The following is an 11,885-nucleotide window of genomic DNA, read 5'->3' on the forward strand; positions in this document are numbered from 1 at the left end:
CTGGTGGACCATCTGCCACACGGTGCTGGGTCTGTAGCACACATGCAGGGCTTCCTGCTGAAGTGAGCCGACACAGCTCATTGGAGGACTCAGAAGAGAAGCTACACAAGGGGATTCACTCTGCCCCACTGTTCACACCAGAACCTTAGAAATCTCCCTTGTTCCTTCCTTACCCCATCACCCCTACAAATGTCAAATCACCAAGTCTCCATCGCTGCAGTCCCAACTCGAGCCCAAGTGGCTGCCGCCCCTGACCAGGATTACTGCCTGCCCCAACCTGCCAGCTGGGTCTCCCTGTTGGCTATCTTTCCCTACTTCAATCCATTCTCCCTTCTCATGGCCAGAAAGATCTTTCTAAACAGCATATGGGTCATACATTTCATTACTTTAAAAAGCTGTCGAAGGCTCCCCAGAGTTCTTTAGTCAAAATTCAGGGGAAGCAAGACTGATTCCAGGAGAGAGGTGGCATTTACAAAGGATGTGGACAGAGATACAGAGACAAAAGGGAAGGCTCCATCAGGCCTAGCAATCAGTGTCAACTAAGAGACAGTGCAGGAAGGCCCAGCCCCGGGGGTGAAGGAGTCTGGAATAGAAAAGCATGCAGCTCTATTAGGAATTGCGAATGTATTGCGCTACCATTTCTCCAATTCTACAAACCCAATCAGACATCACTAATCAATCACGGTATTCTACTCCACTGAGCCTAGACCCAACATCAGACTCCCTCTGAAATGATTCCAGAATGTCACCATCAACCCCAAGATGAACAGAAAAAGCTTCACTGTTTCCAGGCAAACAGTGCCGTGATGCTGGAGCGGGTATGAGAGGGAGGAGCCTAGAGAGGGCAGCCAGGTGCAGAATCCGAGCCAGACACCAAATGCTCAGCCCAGGACACCCACACACTCCAGCTGTTCCAGAACAACTGCTCTGGGCGTCACCACCAGCAAGCAGGGAACTCTTTCGGGCTGTGGAATGCAGAACTGACACTGTGTTTTGCTTGGAAATCACTTACGCTTGCTTTTGTAGAGCTAAGCTCCTCGAAGGCAACCCCCCTGGAAAAGTCACTACAACTGTGGTATCTTGTTCTGATAAACAGATTTCCGGAACCAGAAAATTGGCCCGATGAGATTGCAAAGTGCTTGCTCTGAGAGTCAATAAGGCTGCCGGCACATGCACTTGACAAATGAATGGGAGGACACAGAGACTAAACACCACGTCCATCACACACAGGTGGCCCTGCCGGCCACGGGCACCTGAGCCTGGTGAGCGATCACAGGAAGGCACATTCTTTCCAGGCTTCTGAGCAACCCCATTACGCATGCAGGGGGTGCACAGCCTGGTGCTTTAGGGAAATGACAACCTCATCAAACTGAAAAACGTTAGAGGAAACCAAGCAAAGAGAAGTTAAACCGAGTTAATTCCATCTTTGAAACTTTCCTCAAGCCCTTCCAATTTGTCTCACTAAAGCGGCACCACCCAATCCAAGACACCACTTCCACTTCCAGTTGTCACCACGGGATGGGGTCACACCAACATTTAGGAGGTAAAGGCCAAGAATGTCGCCCAGCACCCTGCAGAGTGCAGGATGCCCTAGCAACGCAGACTCACCCAGCCCCAGATATCAACAGCACTGAGGTGGAGAAGCATCTTACTTTAATCAAGCTGCCAACTGCTACTTCTCATCCTTCTGGGGCCCTCTCTTCACACAGACTGAGATTGTTAAATGTCACTGAGAGTTTCTCTGTGCCCTTAGGAGAAATCTAAAACTCCAGCCTTGGTTTGCAAAGTTCAGCATGATCCACCCCTGCCCATTTCTGCAACTTCTGCAACATTTCCCTTGATCGCACCAATGTCCTCCCTGCTACGAGGCCTCCAACCATGCTGCCTGTCGACCTCCGAGATTCTTGATTTTGTTCCCCCAGAATGTGCGTGTGAAAATCCTGAGCCCCAGTACCTCCTATTGAAACACAGGATCTGCAGCAAGGCAAGGAAGTGAAAATGAGGTGACAAGAGTGGCCTCTAGTTTAGCATGACTGGTGTCCTTATAAGAAAGAGTAAGACACCAACAGGCACAGAGGGAAGACTGGGAAAACACCAAGGAGGAAACACCATCTAGAAGCCAAGGACAGAGGCCCCAGAAGAAACCAACCCGCCAACATCTTGATCTCAGACTTCCTGCCTCCAAAACTGCAAGCCAATCAGCTCCCAATGTTTAAGCCCCACCGTATTCCAAGAGCCCCAGCAATCTAATCCAGCCAGGTAAGCAGGCCCTTCACACCTCAGCTTAACTAACGCTGGTTCCCTGCATGGACCCTTGTCTTTCACTCTCCGTCACTTCCTGTGTTTTCCTATATCTTAATTTGTGCTTGTAGATAGATGAGTTTGCACCATCCTTCCACAACACGGGAACGCTCTCTGAAGGCAGAGAAGCCTTGTGTCATTCAGCTGTATCTCAGGCACCTGTTACTCCATAGCTCTCCCACAAACATCTGTGACCATTTGAAAACCAAGTGTTGCATTACTAACTTATTCCCCGCCCCGGACTTTTCCTTGGAAAATTCCACCCATACCCCCACTATGAGTGGGATGTGTACACTTGTGGTTAAAATTGTGGGATGTGGGGTATCTGGACTTGTCCAAGCAAATTACTACACTGCCTGCTTTGAAAGAGGCTAGAAATCTTTTAAACTCAACAGCAGGACTTTCTAGCGACTGAAATATTTATCCCCTCTCAGCGTCATGGGACACATTGAGAATCCAAAAAAGACAAGCACTAACATGAAGCTGGCTAGCCAGGGTCTCTCCTCCTCCCTTTTCTCCTTTTCATTAAGCTGAAAAATGGAAGAGCTGCCCGTTTTCACTGCAACACATCACTTCCTTAAAATAACTCCACCATCTGTACCAAGAATGAGAAAAAAAGGAAAATCCAAGTCTTCCCCCATGGGACAAAGGCAAAAAGCCTATTACAGCAGCTTCTTCCAAAACCTCTGGCATCCACAAATTTGCACTTGGCAAGCGGGCCAAAAAGGAGGCAACTACAAAACCCCCACAGCTGCTGCGCCCCACCAGAATCATTCCAGAATACAGTCAGCAATGCGGACTTTTCCAGCTGAGAAACGGGAATTCTACACCACCGGCTGGAGTCCTCTGGATTCTCTCCCTCTGTGCATCTCCCTTCTCTCTCTAGGGAAAGCCCTGTCCTGCTGCTTTTCAGAATTGACATCTGCAAGCCGTCGACAGAACCTGCTTTCAGATTTCTGCCTTACAGCTTTCCTTCTCATTCTCTGCTCCCTGACCATCAGGTCTGCAGACTCAACGCACAGCAAAGCCAGACACACAAACATGCCCATGTGCAGACACACATGCGGCTTAGCATTCAATTTTGCAGGTCTCCAACAGATCTTCCCTAAGACCTCTCCAGAGAATGAGCAACCTTTCCCATGGCTTGAAGCCAACATCCATAGTGTTCCGAGGCCACTGAAAGAAACCTGTTTTCCCTGTGACTTGCTTCTTGAAGCACATACGAGTACACACATGCACACAGACATGCACAATCCATGCACAGGCACAGGGAAGGCCACCAAGTGTGCTCGTCTGCGTGATTTGTTGGTGACCAGCCCCAGAGAATCCCCAAAAGTCCCTCCAACTCTAGATTGGCCCAAATGGCGCCATCAACATGGGATGGAACCTGAGACATCTGTCCTGTTCATTTCTTTCCAGAGCCATTCTGTTCTCATCAAATGACTCTGTGCTAGACCTCGGCTACAGGAAGAAGGAAAGAGTCACATGAGGCTGTCTGAGTCTGGGGCAAAGATGTGCCCCTGGCTCTAAGCACATGAGCTTATCCAAGTCAGCAGCCCAGTCTCGATGTGAGCTGTGAGCTCCTTCCACTAGTCCCTGCCTGTTTACCCACCTGTTCAAGGAAGCTATAACCCAGAGAAACTGCTGAGAAGATATAAAATGACCCCGGGGTTCAGCCCAGGACCACTGGCCATTGATATTTACATACTTTATATCCACACCATCCATGACCCTGAAGGAAAATTTCACAGCATGAACAATTTATGGCTGGAATGAGCCAGCTTAGCGATAGTGAGTGAGCCTAGCTGTCCACTAACTTCAGCACATCACACGGCTTTCGGTGTGCCTCGCTCACCAAGTGAGATGCAGCAAGCATTACAAAATGATAAATGCTGTGTGTCCTTCCTATCAAACAAGTTAGCAAAGGGAACCAATGGCCAGCATTAATGAGGCAAGCAAAGAGTTCTAGCAAAAGGACAGTTTTTCACCAGGAGATAGCTTTATAAATTATTTTTCTCCTGTATTTATAGCCTCATTAAGGGCCTGAAGCTGTTACTTATATTTTTTAGTTATGCTTCATTGCATTTCATGAGGCAAATTATGTCAGGATGGCGTTAATGTAGTGAGGAGCTACAGAGCCCCGGGGGATGCAGGCCCTGGGAGGCCAAGGTCCCCAGTTCGGGGCCTGACAGAAGCACTGGAAGATGCTATTCGTTATGACACTGACCTAGAGGGGGAGCCCTGAGCCCTGCCCAACCTGTCCACATCTCTCCTCAGTTAATTACTATTGACTCTTCACTAGGGAAGATCTAACATCTACCAAAACACTTAAACACAGCAGGAGTTTAACATCAGCTTTCTTGTCATTTCTTACAAGAGTCCATGAAACAGGTGCCCTGCCCATCTTTGCATAGAAAGATAAGAGAGTGAAGCAAGTTGCCCAAGGTCACACAGCTAGAACAGATCAGCAAACGGCTAGAGAGTCAATACACCTGCTATGCAGGCCAGAAGGCCACATGAAGGATACCTTAGAGCTAGCTATGCAAGAGAGAAAATAATATTCCACCAAATGTTTATTGATAAAATTCAAAATATTTTCATACTAACTGAGAATAATTCCCTGGAATACAGGGCTACCACGAAGAAGAATGAAATTCTGCCAGGGGGTGATAATTAACATTTCACTTCGAGGAGGTTCAAAGTTAGTATTCCCTATCATCAAAATCTATTGCAAATGATAGGGATTTCTTTCTCCTGACCTTTCCAATGTGTGAAAGCCCTTCTTGGGGAGCGTCTAAAAACAGGTGGTGGGCTGGCTGTGGCCCATTTGCCAGCCAAGTCTTGGGTCATAAGCAGTAGGTCTTTGAGAAATAAGAAATGACAACGGTGTCCAGTCCCAAGGCTGTTCCTCACTGTCCGATCACACCCAGCACATGGAAATGAGCCTGCTGCTCGCTGGCTGCTCCGCCCATCATGCCAGGGACCATGGCTGTCCTGCTGCCGCTGTGTCTCAGCCTCTACGGGGAACAGGCCCCTGCAGATGCTCTGTAAATGAATGACGACCGAATGGGTGGAGAACACAACCTGTTGACCCCTACATATCTTTCCAGTTCTGGCTCTCCTAAATTCTGAGAATTTATCTAAACCTGCCTTGAACCCATTTATACTTGGTGTTCAAAACGCAATGGACCTGGTGCCTGCCTGTACTTCCAGCACTGGGGGCGGAGGGGAGGGTCCAAGTTCCAGCTCAGCCTCAGCAACTTACCAACTGGGTGAGACTCCGTCTCAAAATGAAAACTGAAGTGGGCCGGGCATTTAAATGAGTGGGAAGGCCTTGGGTTCAATACCTGGTACTGGAAAGAAAAAACGAAACGGGAAAAGGAAACAGCAGATCAATGAGGCTGAGTCTGCAGAATGTGTCAAAGTTTCCAGAAAGAGCAGCAGGAAAGTGAAGAGCTTCGGCAAGTCCCCTAGTGCCGTGTCTTCGCTGGTACCCACATCCTCCCCAAGGGCAGGCTGAATGTCAGGAGTGGGGGAGAACTCAGAACAGTAGCCACCCCAGCCTGGCCCGGAGTCCTTCCACCTTTCCAGCTCCCAGCAGCAGCCTTAGCAGGAGGGCAGTGGAACTAAGCTGAAGGGGAAGGAAGGGGATAGCTTTACAACCAGTTTTATCAGGCTGGCGATAAGCTAGGCTTAAGAGCGGGCCAATCAACGCAGCACTTCAGCAGCTCTCAGAAACAGCCTCAGGGTCAAGGAGGAGGATTGTGCTGCAAGCCCAAGTTCAGCCTCTGAGCCCAGGACTGGTACAACCATTTCCACAGTCACTGGCAATCGTTCCGCAGCCAACCCTCGGCTCCAAACAGATGCCTCCAGGCAGGGCGGGCGTGGAAAATACCAATGCCAAGCAAGGATGAAGCCAGTAAAGTAAAATGATCTTCAAGCATATCTTTATGAGCTCAGGAGAGATTTCTGAAATAAGTCTCAACAAAAGCCCTGAGCATAAAGGAAAAGACTGATAAACACAACTCCATTAAAAAGTGAAACTGCTAGTCATCGACAGACTCAATAAACAAAGGTCAAAGGCAAGCCACTTCCGAGAAGATGATAGCTGCCGCACATACAGCCCACAAAGTGTCCACATCTAGGAGTTTCTTAGAAAACTATGTAAGAAAGCACAAGCGATCCAATAGAAAAAAATGGACAAACCATAGGAACAGGTACTTCCACTGATGAAGAAACTTGAATAGCCACTTAATACACACTCAGCCTCACTTGTAATCAGAGAGTGATTAATGGAACAGGAAGCTCTCTCTCACACCCGTGAGTGTTGTAAAAATCTCAAGCCTGACATTCTCAAGTGGCGAGAAGATGAGGAAGAACAGGAACTCACATGCTGCCCAGGGTAGAGGAGCTCTGAAGAGCCACTCGGCAACTCCTGAAGGAGTTGAGGTTGCTTCCAAACTCTGACCCTGTCAGTCCTCATCAGGGACTCAGCCTAAGCTGGGGACAAACATGCTCTGTACACAGGATGACAGCAAGAGAACTTCACTGTGACACTGATGTCACACAAGACTGGGAGACAAACTAAATGTTCATCAGAAAGAGAAAGGAGGGAAAACAGAGCATATTCACAAAATGGAATGGAACCCACGATTTTCAATGAATGAACCAGAGTGCCATAAATCACCATGCATGCTTTGAGAAACCTGATGAAGTCAAATGTGAGTTGCAGGCTATTACCTCCATAAAGCTAGAAACCATGCTATTTTAATGGGTAAAATTTTTATACCTACAGGTATAAAATTAGTTTTTTAATGTATGGGAAAGATTAAATATAAATTCAGGACAATGGTCACCACTGGCCAATGGGATCAGAGAGGGTTAACACTGAACTTCGACTGTAAGAAATCTGACTTAAAAAAATCTGAAACAAGCATGGCAAAGGTTAAAATATACTGGACCCAGGGGCGAGGCACACAATCTTACTTGGTATTATCCTTAGTGACTTTCCTCTTTCCTTTATAAAAAAGAGTTCATTAATAACATTCATTAGAAAGAATAAAAATTGGGGCTGGGGATTTAGCTCAGTGGCACAGCGCCTGCCTGGTAAGCACAAGGTTGTGAGTTCGATTCCTGGTACCGGAAGGAAAACAAAAACACACACAGAAAGAATAAAAATTACAGCTGGATGCGGGGGAACATACCTGTAAATCTCAGAACTGTAGGAGCCTGCGACAAGAGGACGGTGAGTGTGAGGCCAGCCTGGGGAACTTAGCAACTCAGCGAGATCCTGTCTCAAAATAAAAAATGGCTGAGAATGTGGCTCAATGCAAAGGCCCTGGGTTCAACCCCCAGTACCACAAAAAGAGAAAAAAGAAAAGTTGCAAGAGTAGTTTAGAAAAATCTATGAAAGACATATGGAACCATTTATCACTCATGTTCTAAGCTTCCAAACCCTCTCAACTATAAAGGAGTAAGAGATAAAAGGGGCCAAGTGGTCACAGTGGAAAAGAACAAATGCAAGGGCATTCATCTGGGAGACTCCGTCTATTGTGAATTCTTCTCATTTTCTGAAAGGCAGCAACAGTTGCAGGGTAAGAGCTGATTGTGGGGAAAAAATAAACATATAAGATAGATTCATCCACCCAACTTATTAAACCATGGCATTCCAAAAATAAAAATAGCAAGGCCTAACCAGCAGGTCAGACACTCTAAATCCTGACCAAGTCAGGGCTGGAAAAGCCACAGCAAAGCTGTCTTCCCTAGAATAGCAGCCCCGCCTCCCACGTCTGCCTCCTCCCCGCTCAGTGGAAGCTGCAGAGGTTCAGTGAAGGAGCTACTGGGGGTGCAGCCAGGCTGTAATTTGCTAAGTAAGCTAAGGAAAGCCCCTAGCTTCTGCATTAGAAAGCATACAGGGCACTGGCATGCAGATCAGACAGACAGCCTCACCCATCCACCTTGCCCTCATTTCTACAGGGAAAGCAGATGTTAAAATGCAAAGAATGTGCACACGTTCAGGAGTCAGCCCGATATGGGTTCAAACGTCTAATTCTCTTAAAACTGTAACCAACCATGTGACTTCAGACAAGCAACTTGCCCTCTCTGAACCCCAATTCTCCATCTGTAAAACAGGGGTAACCTTGCCTCTCTGGATGTGTTGCTGAGAGACAGAGGGATATCAGATAGATAGATAGATAGATAGATAGATAGATAGATAGATGACAGATAGATAGGACAAAAACAAAAGGGTAAAGAGTAGGCCTATATCTCAGAGTTTAATATATAACATTAGTATTGGTTGCTACTTCTTTCCCTCCACACATTGTCATGGACCCTTCTCACTGTGCCCATACTGTGAATAGTACCGAAAAGGCTGGTTCCCTTTCCTCTCTCTGTCTTCCTAAAAAGGGCCTCACCAGGGAGGGTGGGAGGCCAGCAGGAATGGAGGCTGGCTGGCTGCAACCGAGTGGTCATGCAGATCCAGAAAATCAAACAATGGGACAGACCCCAGGGTCTACAGACACAGCTGAGAAGCTCACAGTGCAAACCTTCTAACATAGTCATCTCAGCTCAGTAATTCCGAAGAAAGAACGAGCCCTCTGTAGATCACCCCTAGGAATCTCTAACAGCAGCTAAACCATGAACAGGAACACACCCTCCCAAACAACATGGTTCCACAGAAGGTCAAAGGAGAAAGACACATGGGACTGGCCAACAGGATTTGGGGGAAACTACTTCACCATCCGAGTCCTCAGTTCCCTGTGTGTCAATTAAGGCACTGCTGGATGATGTCCAAGTTCCTTTTTAATTCTCAGTTTGTTCATCCTTTGTTTCAGAGGACACAGAACGGTCCCTACAGCAAGCCAACATACACCACCTGCCTATCCTAGATAACACCAGGGTGAGCTCACTATATGGTGAATATGCATTGCCGTTAGTCCCCCTCCAAGCTCTCCCCCTTGTTTTCAACACACTTATCCCAACATTCTCGGCACTTTCCAAAGCAAAAAAGTGGCACTTTCGTGTTTTTAAATGGTACGGCCAAAAATACAGTGCATGCTGCTGCCTAGTGCCATCCAACAGAAAGGGAGGTTCGTAAAAATATTACGGCGCATCCTCATCCACCTTATTCACAGGATCTGGCACAGTGTAACTTCTCGGTCTTTCCAAAACGACCACGACAGGTAAACAGTTTGAATCAACTGAGGACATCAAGGCAGCCATGACAAACATTCACGAAAGAGGACTTCCAGAACTGCTTCAGAAAGTATCAAGTATGATGGGACAAGTGTGTTTGAAGCCAGCGGGGAGTACCTGAGGGAGACTAATGGCAAAGTGTCTTTTACAATAAACTTTTAAAAAAATTAAATGTTCATCATGTCGTTTGAACGAGGCACACATTCTTCAGCGTGACCAAACAATGTCTGGGGTTCACACTCAGGTCTTTTTCTAAAGATATCCCTGCAAGGCGGTGGCCTAGAGGAGCCAGAGGTCACCAGCTTGTTAAAAGGCTGTCTGGAGCTGGCCGAACTGACCCCAGGGGACACTCACTTCTGGCCTTCTGCTGTCCACTTGGTGAGACAGTGGGTCTCACTGCCCCTCTAGCAGGAGGAAATATCTCCAAAGGAACAAGAGTCAGACCTGCCTCCCACTCCCTATGGATTCAAGAGCCTCTCGGGGTTACTTCAATTATCCACAATCTTCCATCATGTCTCAGCAAATGAACAACTGTTTGGCTTATCATTTCCGATTAGAACAGGAACTCTGCCAGACAAATCAAAAACGCTGGCCTGTGAGAGCCAAGCAAAGCAGAGGGATGCATACTAACTGGGGCATCTTTTCAAATTTTCTTAAATAGCTTAATCCATTAAACTGGCCCATCCTGCTTTCACAGTCTGCTCATGCTGGGCCGACAACAGGCCGTCCATCAGGAGGAATTAGCTGACGTCTTAAGCAAACGATGCTGCTACATCTAGCAAGTGACAGAGGGAAGTAGTATTTACTGTTGGAATCTGCCCTTTAGCATGCATGTCCAAACCATCACAGCTTTTGGAGCTCTGTGGTGAGCAATTCACCCTTGCAAGAGAGTTGTCAGATTTGGTAAAAATCAAAGGGATAACACTGTGTGCGTGAACTTGTCTGGATTTCCCACATTGTGGAGGATAGCTTACACAGAAAACAAAGAAAGTTTACAAAGTTAAAGAGGGATTAGACAGCTCTTTTCACCTACAATCAGCACTGGAGCCCATGAACTATGAATTCCAGGTCTATTCCTTCCAATTTCAGGTAATGAGTAACTTTAACTACTGGTGCCTCAGTCTCCTCATCTGTAAAACAGAAACGGTGGCATGCACCCAGACAAGTTCCCTGGGGAATGAAAGTACAGCTGAGCTTATCTTGCTGTTGGAGCTACACAATCCCAGGCCTGAACCATCAGAAAGAGGACTTTCAGAAAGCCTTTTAATGGGGGGAAAGAAATACTACAAATTCTATGGATGCTTCAAGATTTGCACACATTTTATGACAGCACGCAGACAGAGGCCATAAGATTAATGAGAGCTCATTTTGTAAAGGTATTATTATTCACTATTAAAAAGTTACTATTATATAAAACCCAGACGTAATGTAGATACACAATATGTCATTCCACAAGGCATAACCATTATAATGTAGCTACATGATTAATAATTACAGGCAGGGTGATCCGAACTGTAAAAGGATCCACCCCACACTGAACACAATAGAATCACACCAGGTGAGATGAGACAGCAGCAGAAGGGAGCTGTTCATTAAGAAATGATTTTTCAACAAATTCGATAATGAGCCCCATGGCGTGGCTCTGGGTCTTCCTGTTCTGTGAGCTTCGGCGATAATGAGGATGGCGGCTCAATACCAAGACGCTGGAAAGAAGTCAAAGGCTCGTGCACACTGAAACCAGGATTAACTTTTAAATAGGTTTAACCCCTGCAGTCCGCACGCTTTCCAATCTCAGCACTTGTAGCTGCTTCTTGCACCCCTCGCTCTCCTACACCTGTCCTTACAAAGTGGCCCGTGGCTTCCCAAGCTTCCCAATCACTCAATAAGGGGCTACTTTTCTGCCTTCACCTTACACCCAATTCTGCTGCACTGGGCCAGTTGGGTCACTCCCTCCTTCTGAAACTCCCCCTCCGTGGCCTCCCTGACAGTGCCCTCCGGGGCCCTCACCTCCCCTACACACCGGCTCTCCAATCATTCCTGCTCAGCTCCCTCACAGGCCTCTTCCTCCAACACCCCACAAAACCCTCCAAGTTCTGCTCCCATTTTCATGAGCAACAGTATCTTCCCTGGACAAGGCACTTATCCATTATGAAGATCAACCTTCATGGCCTTAACCCCCAAATCAACACCTCCAGATGAGCTCTCTTGTTTCAACTCCATCCACAACCCATAACCTCACCACCGTTCCAGTCCCACCGCCAAAGGACAGTTCCATCCCCAGCACAAACTGAGCACACTGAAAACATATTTTGAACCTGTTTCTCTTGCATCACCTGGTGTCAAGCTGGAACAGACCACAGCACTCAAGAGGCGGTAACTTTCCCGCA

At 47.1% G+C, this 11,885-nt stretch overlaps 1 protein-coding gene across 1 annotated transcript in view; it reads right to left on the reverse strand.

Annotated features, from left to right (window-relative positions):
• The window catches only part of Ldlrad3 (low density lipoprotein receptor class A domain containing 3), a 176,076-nt gene extending 170,788 nt beyond the window's left edge, over positions 1-5,288 (reverse strand). Inside the window, exons 1-2 of the mRNA XM_013513831.1 lie at positions 5,215-5,288; positions 2,150-2,187 (exon numbers count right to left, since the gene is read on the reverse strand). Coding sequence (XP_013369285.1) covers positions 2,150-2,187; positions 5,215-5,288 — 112 coding nt within the window. The remainder of the gene's footprint in view (positions 1-2,149; positions 2,188-5,214) is intronic.
• Between the last annotated feature and the right edge of the window lie 6,597 nt (positions 5,289-11,885).

This window comes from Chinchilla lanigera, unplaced genomic scaffold, assembly GCF_000276665.1.
Source record: "Chinchilla lanigera isolate Chin_1 unplaced genomic scaffold, ChiLan1.0 scaffold00021, whole genome shotgun sequence".
NCBI classification, from domain to species: Eukaryota; Metazoa; Chordata; class Mammalia; order Rodentia; family Chinchillidae; genus Chinchilla; species Chinchilla lanigera.